This window comes from Schistocerca cancellata, chromosome 1, assembly GCF_023864275.1.
Source record: "Schistocerca cancellata isolate TAMUIC-IGC-003103 chromosome 1, iqSchCanc2.1, whole genome shotgun sequence".
Lineage (NCBI taxonomy): Eukaryota > Metazoa > Arthropoda > Insecta > Orthoptera > Acrididae > Schistocerca > Schistocerca cancellata.
In genome coordinates, this window is record NC_064626.1 from 419958680 (window position 1) to 419977893 (window position 19214).

Here is a 19214-nt window from a genome sequence, read left to right on the forward strand (position 1 = left end):
TGGGCTGGTATTGCACCAGGGTTTCCCACAGGACCAAGGGCTGAGATCGAGAGTAGCATGGGGCGGACTAGGGTGTTGGAATCCTCATTTCTTCACAACCTTAACACAGTGTCTCCCATCCGCTTCACCTGGTCCTCCTCAACTCAGTGTGTCACCTTCCTTGATGTTGATTTCCTTGTCTGTATGATTGCCCCCATCCACATCCCTATCCACATTAAACCCACTAACAACCAACAGTATCTGAATTTTGACAGTGCTGCCATTCATTCCATACTGAAAGATCCCTCCCATAAAGTCTGGCCACCTGGGGCAGCATATCAGCATGTGACAAGAACTTCCTTATCTGGTGTACTGAAGGTCTCACAAAGGCCTACACACACACACACACACACACACACACACACACACACACACACACACACACACACACACACACACAGGCCCTCAGACTGTGTCTGCAAACATATTCTCATGCCATATCTCCACACACCTCAATCCTCTCACCACTCCAAAGAATCAGATACAAAGGAGCACCCCCTTCATCACCAAATACCACCCCAGGCTGGAACAAGTGAACCAGATCAGTTGTCGGGTCTTTGATTATCTATCATCATGCCCTTAAATGTGGTGCATATACTCAAAATCCTTCCCCCTTCTTAAAATGATGTTTGGTTGCCCACTCAACTGCCACGTAGTTCTGATCCATCCCTATGCCACTCCCAGTCTAAATCCCTTGCCATAGAGATCAGATCCCTGTGGAAAACTGGAAAACCCAGGTGCAAGTCCTACCCAATCCACCCACCCAGCACTTTCTATTCCAGTCCTCTCACTGGCTTATGCTACGCAGTCAGAGTTCAGATCACTTGTAAAAGCAGCCATGTCTTGCTCTGCTGCAGTCATACCACAATTTTTTGTATTGGTGTGACTTCAAACCAGCTGTCCACCATAATGCATGATCACCACCAGAATGTGGCCAAGAGCAAAGTAGACCAGCTTGTAGCACAACATGCAGCTGAACATAAGATGCTTGATTTCAGTGGCTACTTCACACCTTCCACCACTAGCTTTTCTGAACTGCGCAAGATGGGAGTTATCCTTACAATATATTCGCCACTCCCAAAATCATCCCGGCCTCAATATACAGTAATGTATTGTCCACGTACCCTTCATCCAGAGATTTCCGACCCCCTCTATCGTATCATTTCCTCTCAGTCCACTTCCTCTCAGTTCACTTCCTCTTGCGCTTATTGTGGGCTGCTCTCTGCCAATGCACCTACCCATCTTTCCCCCTGTGTGTTCCTCTCCTTTCTCGCTCCCTGTTCCCACTTCCACACCCACAGCTTCCTGTCACTGTGCCTGGCTGTCTTGTTTTGTCACCATCTAGTCCCTGCACGCTCCACCAGGCTGTGCTGATTTCTCCCCCACAACCATACCCTGCTATCCCTCTCTCTTCTTCACTGCACTCCAGATTGCTGCTTCCATTGATGCCACACGGTTGCATTCTGGCTGGAGCAGCCCAAGTTAGGTCATGTGTGCGTGATATGTACTTGCATGTGTGAATGTGTGTGTGTGTGTGTGTGTGTGTGTGTGTGTGTGTGTGTGTGTGTGTCTCCTTTCGCAAGAATGCTTTGGCTGGAAGCTCAATGTGTAACAGTCCTTTTGTTGTGCCTGCCTTTATGGTGAGTAGCTATCTACACTTTCCATAATATTGTTGATACTCCAAACTAGACTTTCCGTTTTATGAGAAATTTTTATTTTATAATCATCCAAAGATAATTGTGATATGATGGATTAGTTATTAGACAACTTTTTACAACATTTGCAAATTTGTGTCATATACAACCTAATTTATCACCATTTCAGCTCAAAGACTGAATGGAGAGTGCGAGCAATATCAGCAACCAACCTGCATTTGCGTACAAATCACATTTATGTTTCATCAGATGATATAAAAGAAACTGGATATACATACATTCTTCCAAAGAATGTTCTGAAGAAATTTGTTACAATCTCAGACTTGCGAGCTCAGGTAGGTGACCATATTCTGCAGTTTATAATCAGTATGAAGTATTAACCAATTTTTCAGCAAGTGTGTGTTAATGTTTCTTAATGTAATTTATGCTGATAAGCTTGTCATTTTTGTTTTGTTGTTCTTCAGGTTATGTCATATTTTACTGGATAAAATCCACTCCAACTGTAATAGCCTGATCTTTCTCTATGACAGTCATCCTTTTTGAAGACTGTAAAACTTACGTTGTTGAGTGGATGTCAACACTGGAGAGGAGGGGAGAGCAGATACTTGTTTTTAAAACGATCCTCGTTATTGACCTGAGTATAAGACAATCCTGAATATGAGATGAAATGGAGGTGGCAGAGGGGGGGGCAGACACCCTGAGGAAATTTTATTTTTAACGTATTCTGTCAAATGAGACTTACAAATTATTTTATTGATAGATAGTATATACTTGAAAAAGTTAATGGTACACGTATTTCAGATTTCTGCTATTTATTATGTAAAAGAGAAAGGGCAACCTCTCAACTATAGGGGGGGCACTGTTCGTCGGCTGTTCACAGGTTTACTGGTGTCGGCATGGGAGATCTGTTTATGGAAGAGCTGAGTAGCGTGTTGTCCGTCAGTAAAGGCTCCAACCATGATTCCCTTCCCCTTCCACCCAGTCATCCCCTGGTAATCTTTCAGGAATTCCTCACTTCTAACCTGGCCTCACCTTCATTTCCCAAATCCCTTCCAGTAAGTCCATCATGACACCTATGAAAGACACAGATGTCCGTAACCTGAAAATCAAATCAGACCTTATCGTCCTTCCCACAGACAAAGGTTCCTCCACAGTGCTCATGAATCATAGTGACTATGTGGTTAATGGTCTCCGTCAATTTCAGACACCTCTGCATACAAACCTTACGACCATGATCCCATCGCAGAAGTCCAACATGACCTCAAGCAGCTCCCCATCTTCTTAGGTTCTTCCCGAAACCTGCCACCTGGACCAATCTCCCTATCCGCACCATCAACTTCCTGCACTCCTACCTTTTGCCAACTCCCCAAATCCAATCCCATTGGTCTCTGTATTGGTTGTCCCACTGTAGCTGGTTACAGAGCTCCCACAGAATGAACTTCTGCCTGTCTCTCCATAGTTCTCCCATCACCACCAGACTGTTGGTCACTGCAGATGCGACATAATTGTATATCAACATCCCCCTTGCCAATGGCATTGTCGCCATGGAACACAACCTTTCCCATCATTATCCTGATAAAAAACCCACCACCTCTTTCCTAATCTTCTTCCTCAACCACACCCTCGCCCACATTTATTTCATGTATTGAAGGCCCTCTTGTTCTGTCCTGCCCTGTGTGGCTCTGCACCTGTCTCCCCTTCGCTTTGCCCTCCCCCCCCCCCCCCGCCCTGTGCCCTTCCCCCCCACCCTGTGCCCTTCCCCCCGCCCTGTGCCCTTCCCCCCCGCCCTGTGCCCTTCCCCCACCCTGTGCCTTCTACAAGATTGCTCAACACCCAACACCGTACTTTTGCTCCTCCCCCCCCCCCTGCCGTCTCCCTGTGCCCACCCTCCCCCATAACCCCCCCCCTCTCCCCTTGCACTGTCACGCCCCTCCCTTGCTGTCTCCCCCTGCCCCCCGATCATACCCCTCTCCTGGTTGGTCTCAGCAGCAATAGTTGAGTCTATGAATGTAAGATTACATTGTACTTTTCATAAGATTATGTTGTATGTTTTGATTGACAAATATGGGGAAAATCTTGTCCTATAATCGGGTAAATAGGGTATACTGCTAACATCGAAATCCATGCTTACATTGAGAGAGAGGCTTTGTACAATGCCGAACAACAAATCCCAAGCTCTCAGTTTCATTACCTGGTTGATCACTTTTTTATCACTTCTTACACTTCTGGCAATGCTTGTTGTGTGGAAAATGCTGAGTTACTCTGCGGTTCAGCATCTATGTTAACTGGCTGGATAAGTCAGTCCAAAGGTCAGAGGCAATGGTATACTACCTTCAGCAAGAACATGTGTAGGAAAGCACTGTCGTGTTCACAACAGTCTTCAGATTGATGACAACTTTACTTCCTAAGTCAAATAATATAGTATTATGGAGATGCTGTGTCTTTCTTCATGTGTTCATTTTTCCATGGATTAGGGACAAATGTGTTAAGCAATTAAATAAAATTTTGTTGTTGATGTAAGTAACACATCATGAAAGGAGAAAGTTTTGAATATTATGAAACTCTGATAAAGTTTCTTATTTATGTTAATCTGTCCCTATGATTGAAATTGTATCAGACTTGCGTAATCCAACATGTATATAACAAATTTTACCTTTATTTGTATTTCAGATTGCTGGATATCTGTATGGAATTAGTCCTCCAGATAACCCACAGGTGAAAGAGATTCGCTGCATTGTTATGCCGCCGCAATGGGGTACTCACCAAACAGTTCATCTTCCAAATATGTTACCACAGCATCAGTACTTGAAGGAGATGGAGCCTTTGGGATGGATACATACTCAACCTAATGAATTGCCACAGCTGTCACCACAAGATATAACAACACATGCCAAGGTTATGGCAGATAATACCTCATGGGATGGAGAGAAAACTATCATAATAACTTGCAGTTTCACGCCTGGCTCTTGTTCCCTAACTGCATATAAACTGACACCAAGGTACTTTATGTTGACATAGTGAACTCTCTGTAAAGTATTGCTGTTGTTGCAAAACATGGAAAATTTGTATTCTTACTCTGCTAGGTACATTTCAACATTAACTTAGACCTTCAAATTTGAGGACTGTGATACCTTTTCATTAGCATTTATTTTTCCTTTTCTTTTTTCTCCTATGATTAATTAGTATGTGATACTTTACTTCCAGTGGTTATGAGTGGGGTCGCTTGAACACAGATAAAGGTAATAATCCGAAAGGGTACTTACCAAGCCACTATGAGAAAGTTCAAATGCTGTTGTCAGATCGCTTTCTGGGATTCTTTATGGTCCCCACACAGGGATCTTGGAACTACAATTTCATGGGTGAGTAGAGACGTATGTAGTGATTGCTTGCAGTTATTACTTGTTTCTAAGAGTTATTGCCTTTTCTTCCTAAAAAGACAGAATGGGTATCACTCTCCATAAATGAAAAAAATGAAAAATCAGTGAATGATCTATTGCATATCTCATTTTGCCTTCAGCAAATTCATGAACAACAGTGAGCATTTGTATTAAAGAGCCTTTTGCTTGCCAAAGCTGGGGTGTGGTGAGTGCTTCCAAGTATCTGCAACTAGAAGCAGCTCTGGGCATGCTTCATGTAAATACCATGCAATATTGGTTGAATGCTGTTGGTCACACAGAATAAGATGTGGTCTTAGCTTAATCTCCTGCATTAGAAGAATGGTACAGACGTATATCCAAAATTTTCAGGGTTAAATTTAAGATGTGCTACGTGCTGATGGGATGCTTGGCTGTTACTTTGGAAGGTTCGGGAATACTTCCTGCATCTCTGTTGTTTCAGTTTGCTCAGGTTTGTTGGATTCTGTCTGAGTCTGCCTCTATTTCCATAGATGTGAGTGTGACTTCATTGGATTATAGCGCACAAACTAACACCACTCCAACAGAATATGCGTACAGTTAGCAAAAAGACACTCCCAAGGACACTCCCAAGAATGAAAGTGCTAAAGAAATCAACCAACATGTAACAGAACTAGAATCTTATCACAGAATGGTGTCCTTATATTAAAGCAGGAAGATGGTACATTCGAAACAGTCTCACTTTTTACACTGACGAGCCAGAGAAACTGGTACACCTCCTAATATCGTAATAGGGTGTACGTGAGCATGCAGAAGTGCCACAGCATGACGTGGCATGGACTTGACTAATGTCTGAAGTAGTGCTGGAGGGAACTGACACCATGAATCCTGCAGGGCTGTCCATGAACTTGGAAGAATGCGAGGGGGTGGAGATCTCTTCTGAACAGCCCATTGCAAGCCATCCCTGATATGTTCAGTAATGTTCATGTCTGGGGAGTTTGGTGGCAAGCAGAATGTCCTGCTGGAATTGCCCAAGTCTGTCAGAATGTACAATGGACATGAATGGATGCAGGTGATCAGACAGCATCCTTACATGTGTCTCACCTGTCAGTCATATCTAGAAGTATCCGGGGTCCCATATCACTCCAACTGCACACGCCCTCACCATTACAGAGCTTCCCCCTGCTTGAACAGTCCCCTGCTGACATGCAGGGTCTATGGATTCATGAGGTCGTCTCCATAACCATCACGTCCATTCACTTGATACAATTTGAAATGACTCGTCCAATGAGGCAACATGTTTCCATTCATCAGCAGTCCAGTGTCAGTGTTGATGGACCCAGGTGAGGTGTAAAGCTTTTTGTCATGCAGTCATCAAGGGAAACAAGTGGACCTTCGGATTTGAAAGCCCATATCAATGATGTTGAAATCTGCAGCAGTTTGCAAAAGGGTTGCACTTCTGTCACATTGAACAATTCTCTTCAGTCGTTGTTGGTCCCGTTCTTGCAGGATCTTTTAACGTGCCACATCGATCTCGGGGATTTGATGTTTTACAGGATTCCTGATACTCGCGGTACACTCATGAAAAGGTCATACGGGAAAATCCTCATGTCTTCACTACCTCGGAGATGCTGTGTCCCATCGCTAATGCACCAGCTATAACACCATGTTCAGACTCACTTAATTCTTGATAACCTGCCATTGTAGCAGCAATAACCGATCTAACAACTGCACCAGACACTTATTGTCTTGTATAGGTGTTGCCGACTGTAGTACCATATTCCCTGTTTACATATCTCCGTACTTGAAAATGCATGCCTATACCAGTTTCTTTGGTGCTTCAGTGTGTATTCCAAAGCTGTGGAAATTATAGCAGGAACCATTAGCCTTTTAAACAAAATGTTTTATCCAGCACGACAATGAAATACTTAGTATGTACTCTTTGGGAAAAGTAATCAGAAAAACTGCTCATTTTATTTGTACTAGCTATACCCAGCCATGTGTTGCTGTGGCCCAGTCCAGCAAACATTGTATATAAGTACATACAAGGTGGTCAGAAACAGTCTGAGCAGGTTTTAAGGGTGTTGCAGGGCAGGTTGTGCTGACAAATAATTGTTTAGAGAAACTTCAATATGCTGCGCCATTTCAGAGTTAATTAGTGTTGAAGCTAGCCAGTCAGGTGGCCTACCACAGATGATGTTGCCAAATATGTTCATTTGAGTTCCTAAAACAAAACAAAAGAGAGATACAAAGATTGACGTGGGATGGTAGTAAGGACCAAACTGAAGCTTTACAGCAGAGCTCTTCGCCCTGTATCAGGCCACGCAGTACATTCGGCGACACAGACTTTTCAGTTGCATCATCTTCTCTGATTCTCTGTGCCCTTCAAAGCCTCTGTGTGCTGTACACTGTCCATCCCTTAGTGTAACAGGTCCAGGAAAGCTATCACTTGCTTGCTCTTGATGGAGGCACTGTGATGTTTATGTGGGTTCCTGGTCATGTCGGTCTGACAGGAAACAAGGCTGCTGACGCTGCTGCCAGGGCGTGCTCATACCTCAGGCTGCTAGTTCTTCCATTCCCTCTGATGATCTCTGTGTTGCTATCTGTTAGCAGGTGGTGTAACTTTTGCATCACCACTAGTCCTTCCTTCATGGGAACAAGCTCCAGGTTATTAAGCCTCTCCCAGCAGCTTGGATGACCACCTCTTGGCCCTCTCGCCATGAGGAGATCATTTTAGCTAGGTTACATATCGAGCACTGTCTTTTTAGCCATGGCCATTTGTTAAGTGGTGCTCCCCCACCATTTTGTACTCATTGCGCTCAACCTTTGGCGGTTCACCATTTTCTGAAGGAATGCCCTTCTTTTAATCACTTATGTTCTCATTTGTGTTTGCCATCTGTTATTGGCCATTTTAGCGAATGCTGCATGGACTGTTGACTGCGTTTACTTTTTGTCTGTCATAGCAGTATGACTAAGGCCATTTAATTTTTAGTTCATGACCTCTGTTTCTCTATGGCGTATTTCATAGACCTTCCCCCACATCCCTGTTTTTAGCTGTCTTCTCTTCTGTCAGTTGGGATTAATGTGTATGCGTTCTTACCTCCTCTCTTTGTCTTTATGTTCTGACATGGACACACATGACCCTAGTTGTTTTAGCACCCTAAAACAAAAAACATTCTCCTACATTGTCATCTACATCTACATCTACATTTATACTCCGCAAGCCACCCAACGGTGTGTGGCGGAGGGCACTTTACGTGCCACTGTCATTACCTCCCTTTCCTGTTCCAGTCGCGTATGGTTCGCGGGAAGAACGACTGTCTGAAAGCCTCCGTGCGCGCTCTAATCTCTCTAATTTTACATTCGTGATCTCCTCGGGAGGTATAAGTAGGGGGAAGCAATATATTCGATACCTCATCCAGAAACGCACCCTCTCGAAACCTGGCGAGCAAGCTACACCGCGATGCAGAGCGCCTCTCTTGCAGAGTCTGCCACTTGAGTTTGTTAAACATCTCCATAACGCTATCACGCTTACCAAATAACCCTGTGACGAAACGCGCTGCTCTTTGGATCTTCTCTATCTCGTCCGTCAACCCGATCTGGTACGGATCCCACACTGATGCGCAATACTCAAGTATAGGTCGAACGAGTGTTTTGTAAGCCACCTCCTTTGTTGATGGACTACATTTTCTAAGGACTCTCCTAATGAATTTCAACCTGGTACCTGCCTTACCAACAATTAATTTCATATGATCATTCCATTTCAAATCGTTCCACACGCATACTCCCAGATATTTTACAGAAGTAACTGCTACCAGTGTTTGTTCTGCTATCATATAATCATACAATAAAGGATCCTTCTTTCTATGTATTCGCAATACATTACATTTGTCTATGTTAAGGGTCAGTTGCCACTCCCTGCACCAAGTGCCTATCTGCTGCAAATCTTCCTGCATTTCGCTACAATTTTCTAATGCTGCAACTTCTCTGTATATTACAGCATCATCCACGAAAAGTCACATGGAACTTCCGACACTATCTACTAGGTCATTTATATATATTGTGAAAAGCAATGGTCTCATAACACTCCCCTGTGGCACGCCAGAGGTTACTTTAACGTCTGTAGACGTCTCTCCATTGATAACAACATGCTGTGTTCTGTTTGCTAAAAACTCTTCAATCCAGCCACACAGCTGGTCTGATATTCCGTAGGCTCTTACTTTGTTTATCAGGCGACAATGTGGAACTGTATTGAACGCCTTCCGGAAGTTGAGGAAAATAGCATCTACCTGGGAGCCTGTATCTAATATTTTCTGGGTCTCATGAACAAATAAAGTGAGTTGGGTCTCACACGATCGCTGTTTCCGGAATCCATGTTGATTCCTACATAGTAGATTCTGGGTTTCCAAAAATGACATGATACTCGAGCAAAAAACATGTTCTAAAATTCTACAACAGATCAACGTCAGAGATATAGGTCTATAGTTTTACGCATCTGCTAGACGACCCTTCTTGAAGACTGGGACTACCTGTGCTCTTTTCCAATCATTTGGAACGTTCCGTTCCTCTAGAGACTTGCGGTACATGGCTGTTAGAAGGGGGGCAAGTTCTTTCGCGTACTCTGTGTAGAATCGAATTGGTATCCCGTCAGGTCCAATGGACTTTCCTCTGTTGAGTGATTCCAGTTGCTTTTCTATTCCTTGGACACTTATTTCAATGTCAGCCATTTTTTCGTTTGTGCGAGGATTTAGAGAAGGAACTGAAGTGCGGTCTTCCTCTGTAAAACAGCTTTGGAAAAAGGTGTTTAGTATTTCAGCTTTACGCATGTCATCATCTGTTTCAATGCCTTCATCATCCCGGAGTGTCTGGATATGCTGTTTCGATCCACTTACTGATTTAACGTAAGACCAGAACTTCCTAGGATTTTCTGTCAAGTCGGTACATAGAATTTTACTTTCGAATTCACTGAATGCTTCACGCATAGCCCTCCTTACGCCAACTTTGACATCGTTTAGCTTCTGTTTGTCTGAGAGGTTTTGGATGCTTTTAAACTTGGAGTGAAGCTCTCTTTGCTTACGCAGTAGTTTCCTAACTTTGTTGTTGTACCGCGGTGGGTTTTTCCCATCCCTCACAGTTTTACTCGGCACGTACCTGTCTAAAACGCATTTTACGATTGCCTTGAACTTTTTCCATAAACACTAAACATTGTCAGTGTCGGAACAGAAATTTTCGTTTTGATCTGTTAGGTAGTCTGAAATCTGCCTTCTATTACTCTTGCTAAACAGATAAACCTTCCTCCCTTTTTTATATTCCTATTTACTTCCATATTCAGTGATGCTGCAACGGCCTTATGACCACTGATTCCACGTTCTGCGCTTACAGAGTCGAAAAGTTCGGGTCTGTTTGTTATCAGTAGGTCCAAGATGTTATCTCCACGAGTCGGTTCTCTGTTTAATTGCTCGAGGTAATTTTCGGATAGTGCACTCAGTATAATGTCACTCGATGCTCTGTCCCTACCACCCGTCCTAAACATCTGAGTGTCCCAGTCTATATCTGGTAAATTGAAATCTCCACCTAAGACTATAACATGCTGAGAAAATTTATGTGAAATGTATTCCAAATTTTCTCTCAGTTGTTCTGCCACTAATGCTGCTGAGTCGGGAGGTCGGTAAAAGGAGCCAATTATTAACCTAGCTCGGTTGTTGAGTGTAACCTCCACCCATAATAATTCACAGGAACCATCCACTTCTACTTCACTACAGGATAAACTACTACTAACAGCGACGTACACTCCACCACCGGTTGCATGCAATCTATCCTTTCTAAACACCGTCTGTACCTTTGTAAAAATTTCGGCAGAATTTATCTCTGGTTTCAGCCAGCTTTCTGTACCTATAACGATTTCAGCTTTGGTGCTTTCTATCAGCGCTTGAAGTTCCGGTACTTTACCAACGCAGCTTCGACAGTTTACAATTACAATACCGATTGCTGCTTGGTCCCCGCATGTCCTGACTTTGCCCCGCACCCGTTGAGGCTGTTGCCCTTTCTGTACTTGCCCAAGGCCATCTAACCTAAAAAACCGCCCAGCCCACGCCACACAACCTCTGCTACCCGTGAAGCCGCTTGTTGCGTGTAGTGGACTCCTGACCTATCCAGCGGAACCTGAAACCCCACCACCCTATGGCGCAAGTCGAGGAATCTGCAGCCCACACGGTCGCAGAACCGTCTCAGCCTCTGATTCAGACCCTCCACTCGGCTCTGTACCAAAGGTTCGTAGTCAGTCCTGTCGACGATGCTGCAGATGGTGAGCTCTGCTTTCATCCCGCTAGCGAGACTGGCAGTCTTCACCGAATCAGATAGCCGCCGGAAGCCAGAGAGGATTTCCTCCGATCCATAGCGACACACATCATTGGTGCCGACATGAGCGACCACCTGCAGATGGGTGCACCCTGTACCCTTCATGGCATCCGGAAGGATCCTTTCCACATCTGGAATGACTCCCCCCGGTATGCACACGGAGTGCACATTGGTTTTCTTCCCCTCTCTTGCTGCCATATCCCTAAGGGGCCCCATTACGCGCCTGACGTTGGAGCTCCCAACTACCAGTAAGCCCACCCTCTGCGACCGCCCGGATCTTGCAGACTGAGGGGCAACCTGTGGAACAGGACAAGCAGCCATGTCAGGCCGAAGATCAATATCAGCCTGAGACAGAGCCTGAAACTGGTTCGTCAGACAAACTGGAGAGGCCTTCCGTTCAGCCCTCCGGAATGTCTTTCGCCCCCTGCCACACCTTGAGACGACCTCTCACTCTACCACAGGTGAGGATCAGCCTCAATGCGGGCAGTATCCCGGGCAACCACAGTCGTAGTCCGATCGGGGGATGCGTGGGACGAGCTGGCCGTCCCCGACAAACCCCCATCCGGACCCCCACAGTGATGCCCATTGGCAACAGCCTCAAGCTGTGTGACCGAAGCCAACACTGCCTGAAGCTGGGAACGAAGGGATGCCAACTCAGCCTGCATCCGAACACAGCAGTTGCAGTCCCTATCCATGCTAAAAACTGTTGTGCAAAGAACGTCTGAACTAATCTACAGAGAGCGCAAACAAATCGACACAAAATTTAAACTGTTATTAAAATACAAGATTGCCTAGTAAATGCAGTAATGCTGCTACTTGCGCACTTCTGACACACTGCTCGGCGGCCGAAGGAGACTACGCGATTTTACACTATTCGGGTACTGAACCGCGATGCTACAACTCGTGAATACTATAATACGCCCGAAATTTATGAATTAAACAATGCAAGTACCAAAAACACGCAAAAAATTAAGCATTAAACTATGTAACAAATGAGTGAGCTAGGAGTATACGACTTGCTGCTGCAGCTGCTTATCCAACGGCGGCAGGGAGCACCATGAGGAAAACTTGACACTAATTTATCGAGTAGTTCGCTTGAATTTGCATGCACAATGGCCTGATGGGCTAACTTCGCTAATTAACTCAGAAATGGCAAAAGCTGGCAACATTGGCCATGACCTCCTCCTGTGTGGATGCACACACATTTCCCGAACTGTTACAGGACTTGATAAGAATGTCTTCCACGAGTAATGAGTGTGTTGGGGTGGGACACTACAAATGTAGTGTGCGGACATACAAGGTGAGAATGTGGGTGTCGTGGGAGGCTTGCGTGAGATAGTCCCTGCAGTCGCACTATCCTCTGTGCCCTCAGTGGCTCAGATGGATAGAGCGTCTGCCATGCAAGCAGGAGATCCTGGGTTCGAGTCCCGGTCGGGGCACACTTGTCCCCGTTGATATATATATATATATATAAACAAAGATGATGTGACTTACCAAATGAAAGTGCTGGCAGGTCAACAGACACACATACGAACACAAACATACACAAAATTCAAGCTTTCGCAACAAACGGTTGCTTCGTCAGGAAAGAGGGAAGGAGAGGGAAAGACGAAAGGATGTGGGTTTTAAGGGAGAGGGTAAGGAGTCATTCCTATCCCGGGAGTGGAAAGACTTATCTTAGGGGGAAAAAAAGGACAGGTATACCGTATTTACTCGAATCTAAGCCGCACCTGAAAAATGAGACTCGAAATAAAGGGAAAAAAAAAATTCCCAAATCTAAGCTGCTGCTCTCTCTCTCTCTCTCTCTCTCTCTCTCTCTCTCTCTTTCTTTCTCTCTCTCTTTCTTTCTCCCCCCCCCCGCCCCCTCTCTCCCCCTCTCTCCCTCCCTCTCTCCCCCTCTCTCTCCCTCCCTCTCTCCCCCTCCCCCCTCTCTCCCCCTCTCTCCCCCTCTCTCCCCCTCTCTCCCCCTTCTCTCCCCCCTCTCTCCCCCTATCCCCCTCTCTCCCCCTATCCCTCCCTCTCCCCCCTATCCCCCCTCTCTCCCCCCTATCCCCCCTCTCTCCCCCCTATCCCCCCTCTCTCCCCCCTATCCCCCCTCTCTCCCCCCTATCCCCCCTCTCTCCCCCCTATCCCCCCTCTCTCCCCCCTATCCCCCTCTCTCTCCCTCTCTCCCCCTCTCTCTCCCTCTCTCCCCCTCTCTCTCCCCTCTCCCCCCTCTCTCTCCCCTCTCCCCCCCTCTCTCCCCTCTCCCCCCCTCTCTCCCCTCTCCCCCTCTCTCTCCCCTCTCCCCCTCTCTCTCCCCTCTCCCCCTCTCTCTCCCCTCTCCCCCTCTCTCTCCCCTCTCTCTCCCCTCTCCCCCTCTCTCTCCCCTCTCCCCCTCTCTCTCCCCTCTCCCCCTCTCTCTCCCCTCTCCCTCCCTCTCTCCCCTCTCCCTCCCTCTCTCCCCTCTCCCTCCCTCTCTCCCCCTCCCTCCCTCTCTCCCCCTCCCTCCCTCTCTCCCCCTCCCTCCCCCTCTCCCCCTCCCTCCCCCTCTCCCCCTCCCTCTCCCTCCCCCTCTCCCCCTCCCTCTCCCTCTTCCCCTCCCTCCCCCTCTCTTCCCCCTCTCCCCCTCTCTTCCCCCTCTCCCCCTCTCTTCCCCCTCCCCCTCCCTCTCCTCTCCCTCTCCCCCCTCCCTCTCCTCTCTCCCCCTCCCTCTCCTCTCTCCCCCTCCCTCCCTCTCTCCCCCTCCCTCCCTCTCTCCCCCTCCCTCCCTCTCTCCCCCTCCCTCCCTCTCTCCCCCTCCCTCCCTCTCTCCCCCTCCCTCCCTCCCTCCCTCTCTCCTCCCTCCCTCCCTCTCTCTCTCTCTCCCTCCCTCTCTCCCTCTCTCCCTCTCTCCTCCCTCCTTCCTTCCCTCCCTCCCTCCCTCCCCCCTCTCTCCTCCCTCCCTCCCTCCCTCTCTCCCCCTCCCTCCCCCTCCCTCCCTCCCTCTCTCCCCCTCCCTCTCTCCCCCTCCTCTCTCTCTCTCCCTCTTTCTCTCTCCCCCTCCTCTCTCTCTCTCCCTCTTTCTCTCCCTCTTTTTTTTTAACCACTCATTTAGTGTTGCAAGAGATGTGTGGATAAGGAAATAGAATATATTACTTATTATTTCCTGTGTTATGTTCATAAAAAATAATTTATTATACAAGCAAAGAGAACTTTTCCATTTAGTAAAACTTCTTACAGCTTAATCATTGCTCTAAATTTAACTGTTTTCTCCTTCATTTTAGTTTTTTTCTATAAAACTTTTGTCCTACATTTTATTATTATTATTATTATTATTATTTTTCAGAGTATCACTTCAGACTGCATTTCAAGAATTATTCATTCTCATGTCATTGAATTGTGTATACTTTTCTTTTACAGATAATGTAAGAATTCAGCCTTCATAATCATGGGAAATGATCCATTTGTGCAGTCTTTGTACATTATCTTCACCTTGCCTCTATACATTATGATACATAGATGTTAAACAGTGAAGTTCCTTAATTGATTACATTATTTATGATATCACAAGACGTACTCAGTAGTCACTGTTGTTGATTCACAAATTCTTATCCATTGAACATAAATCCAAACTAACATGCAAAGAATGTGTATGATATGGATTCAATAACTATTTACACTTGACGTTAGTAAAATTACTCTGCCACAACTTCAAAAGACTCATTTCACTCAATCTACGTTCTCTAAAAGCTATGTTTGGTTCTCACTTTCAGGTGTTCGCCATGATCCCAACATGAAATATGAACTGCAGTTATGCAATCCGAAAGAATTTTACCACGAGGTGCACCGACCAGCTCATTTCCTCAATTTTTCCTCTCTTGAAGATGGGGACGGTGTTGGTGCAGATCGTGAGGATGTTTATGCTTAAATAATTTCAGTAACTGACAAATGTAAATAGTGTAAATAAGACACTGTTGTGTGCACTTCAGAGAGCTCAAGATGTACATGTATATAATCGTGTGCTATAACATATTTTTTGTAAGAACACGGCTTCCTCCCAGAAGTATGTCATTTCATAAATACTGGGTAGATGGAGTTTTTTCAACTCTCCAGTTTTTATTTCTTTTCCTTTCATAAATATTTGTTAATGCTTACTGCAAGCAAAATATTTTCTGTAATTACAGACAGGCAGAAGTCCTACATTCAGATTTTTATAATTTTTTTAACGAGACGAAGCCAGTTACGGTTTCTCTGGGTAAGAGATATGCATGTGGCAATTGAATGAACCTAACTCTCAGTGGTAACTAAGTAAATTCTACTCGAATGAAAATAATAAGAATTAAATAATAGCCTCTCTATTCCTGCTACTGAGGGGAGAATTGTAAGAGATGTTACAGTGTGAACATGGAGTGGCATGTAATGTTTTCGAAACATTTGTGGTATTTGTGTACACATGCATGTGTCAGAAAAATCTGTCACTAATTGTGTTCACACATTCACTTCTGCCACAACCATTTTCTATCTATGTAGAAAACTGTGTGTGTGTGTGTGTGTGTGTGTGTGTGTGTTTTAATAATTTGACTGGCTCCTGTGGTAGTCAGTTTGTCAGAAAAATTGAAATATTGTTATGTGTTGTGTTATTATCAGACTTTTTACACTTTACGTTATAGCGTAATTAAACATATTGTCTCTGATGTATTACTGTGCCCTTTGTAAATTATAAAATAAACAGTGTACCTGAAGGTTTAATTTTTGTGTTTTTATTGTTCCCAAACAAATTTTAGCTTGTTTTATTCAGACAGTGATAGAGATCTTTGTAATGCTAATTGTTTTATTGCTGTTGGCACATAATCAGTTTACAGGGAAACGAATATTTTGTCCATAAGGGGTGGCATTATGAGCGCTACTTTTGATAAATACTAGTAAATAAAAATTTCTGAGTCAGTCACGTGTTTATTTTGCCACAATGCATTTTGATGGTTCATGCCATCATCTTCAGGTGGGGAAATTGTTTATTTACAGAGCTGGTGTTGTTGAAGAGTACAGAAATAATGTACTGTGGAGAGGGCATACATCGGACAGAAATATTTACCACTCTACTATCCCTCAAAAGACACAAAATAAGCTGCCCTTAGTCTGCTACTGTGGAGGGACATCTGTTCTCTTCACCAACAACAGATATGTAAAAAAACAATTCTCCACCTGAAGAGGATGGTGTGAACCGTTCAAACATGTAGAGGCCAAATAAACAAGTGGTTGATGCAGAAACTGTTTGTTGTATCTACAGTCATTCCTTCACTGACTGTCAAAGTAGATAGGCAGCAGTGTAGAAATCTTTGAGTTGCTATGACAACACTATAACCAGCTTATTTGACTGATAAAATTGTTTCACTTGTCTTTTCTTTTTTAATTTTCTACTGTAATTGCGAAACTTTACCTGAATGCATCATTATCTCAGATGTATGACTTGGTTTCACAGAAATTCTCATGCCTTTATATAGTTTGTCCTTACTCAGATTTTTTTAAATAACATGTAGATGACATCCTTCTGGCAAATAGTATTCCCGAAAACTGTCTTATGCATGTGTCTTGGATGTAACATTGTCAGAAAGAATTTTATACAGTGCTTTTTATTGGTAGACTATTTTGTTGCCTGTTGCTCCTCTTAAGATGACGGCTAGTGAAGTGGAATGGGTGATTGACATGGTAGGGGAGTCAATAGCAATAAGAAGATTGTGATTGTCATAATCCTGCTCATATGTTAAAGTAACACAATTGGTGAGAGGAGTGAAGGTAACCATTTATCATAGTTGAGTGACTGACAGGTTCATTAACAAGACTGAAACATGGTGTATACAACCGGGAGATCCAGGAAAGCCCGGAAACTTTTTCATCTGGGAGAAAACTGGGAATTTTTTAGAATTCCAGAATTTTTTTAGTTCTCAGTTAAATTTTTGTTAATTTGAGTGGTAAGAAATAATACTCCAACAAAGGATATTACTGTATCCTTCTACTGCAGAATAATACTGCAACAATAAAACATGATCGAGAGGAAAAAACTAAAATAAAACTTAAGTTGCAAAGGAAATGCACCATGTACAGTAAGTGCTCATACAAGCATCTGCCAACAGTAAAATGTGTCAAAGGCTTTAGAAAGACTATGCAATGCTTCATAACAGAAAATTGCCTCTGATGAGCGTGACGTCACAACTGTTTACATTAGATTCGTGCGAGCGGGCCCATGCGCATGTGCAGTTGAGTCACGCATTTGTAGTACCTTCTGTCACTTCTGGCTGCAAAAGTGAGGCTGTTTGCTGTATAAGCAGTTGCAGCAAGCTGCTACCCAAAAAAATTTACTGGCATGCGCAAGCTGCCATATTCACTGCAAGCGAACCAGGGTATCTGCCCCGGGCGGCAATTTCAGTCAAGCATTAATTGCCTTGCAGAACAATGAAGTTATTTTTGTCAGTTTGCTAAAGAAATGTGGTTTTTATTACTCTTTTCCGCTGAGGCAGTCAATTTATTTGCAACAAAGTGTTTAATTCCACACTATTGTCTAGTTTCAACTATTCTCTGCATTTCAAAAGAGCATGTTTTCATCTTCTAGCGAGTATGGCATTATGCCATAATAAAGAACCAAAAATGAAATAATACGTACTGGTACTCCAAGAAAATTTACAACCGAATCTGAACATATGAATGTGCACCGTAAATCGAATTATGCATTTTAGTATGGTTCATGAAATTCTGATGCTCTTTGAATATCTTCTGATGTCTTGTTTCTTTTATGACATAATGTAAGATCTTTCAATGTTTTACATTGCGTGATCGTAGCTGCGCAAGTGCGGTGACGCCTGTTTCTGGTGCTCTCTGGCAACTGCTGAAACGAACCTCTTTCTAACAGGTTGCGGGAAAATACTGCAAATGATTGATCGAAAAGCATTACTTTCAGAAGTGTTGTGGAGTGACTGGGCACACAAAAAACATTTTGATCCTTGTATCTCACCTTTCGAAGTGGCATTTATTTTTGGAGCATGTGCACATGTTCCTGACATTGCAGCTTAATCAAGGTGTGGCATAGAGTGGTCAGCAGAATTATTTGAGAAGTTTGGAAGAGGGAGGGTCAATGAAATTCGTGTCTGATATGTAAGTGAACAGTCTCTTTCTCAGTTTGATTTCCGTAGTTAATACTTAAGAGAAGTCTGTAAGCTAAATCAGGCACCCTATGCTGCTCAACTTTGTGTCATCATCTTAAGATTTTGTCTTGATCAAATCATAATACGCTGTTGTGGAACTTAATCATCATTTTCTAGTGAAGCCATACTCCTGGCTAGTATCGTGCCTGAACTTGAGGAGACACGGGTAATTGCCATGAGAACAGCATTGAGTTCTGAATGTGAATTCACCTATTTCAGCAATCTTGAAGACCTAAAGTCATTATTATTCACTAATGAGCCAACACATAATGACCACCTGCTTAATAGTATGTTGGTCCACCTTCGGGATGAAGTACAGCAGTGAAATTGCTGTGCACATGTTTGACAAGTTCTTCGCAACTTTCCAGAGGTATGTGGCACCAGAAGTGTATTAACAGGTTGTGCAATTCATGTAAATTATAAGCCAGTGGTTTATGGGCATGGAGCTGGTACCAGTTGTGTTCTACCAGGTTCATAACAGGTGAACTTGGTGACAGACAGTCACCATGAATTCGCTATTGTGTTCCTCAAACCACTGTAGCTTATCGCCTGCTCATGGCTTCACCATCCTTCCATCCTAGATGCTCACAACAGTAGCACGTGAACAGCTGACCGCATCACAATTCCCAAGATGATCATTCCTGGGCACTGAG

General features: G+C 44.3%; 1 protein-coding gene across 1 annotated transcript in view; it reads left to right on the forward strand.

Annotated features, from left to right (window-relative positions):
• LOC126175960 (pre-mRNA-processing-splicing factor 8) overlaps positions 1-16114 on the forward strand; it is a 102814-nt gene extending 86700 nt beyond the window's left edge. The window contains exons 36-39 of the mRNA XM_049923050.1: positions 1864-2029; positions 4365-4693; positions 4899-5053; positions 15139-16114. Coding sequence (XP_049779007.1) covers positions 1864-2029; positions 4365-4693; positions 4899-5053; positions 15139-15293 — 805 coding nt within the window. The 3' untranslated portion in view covers positions 15294-16114. The remainder of the gene's footprint in view (positions 1-1863; positions 2030-4364; positions 4694-4898; positions 5054-15138) is intronic.
• Positions 16115-19214: the final 3100 nt, after the last annotated feature.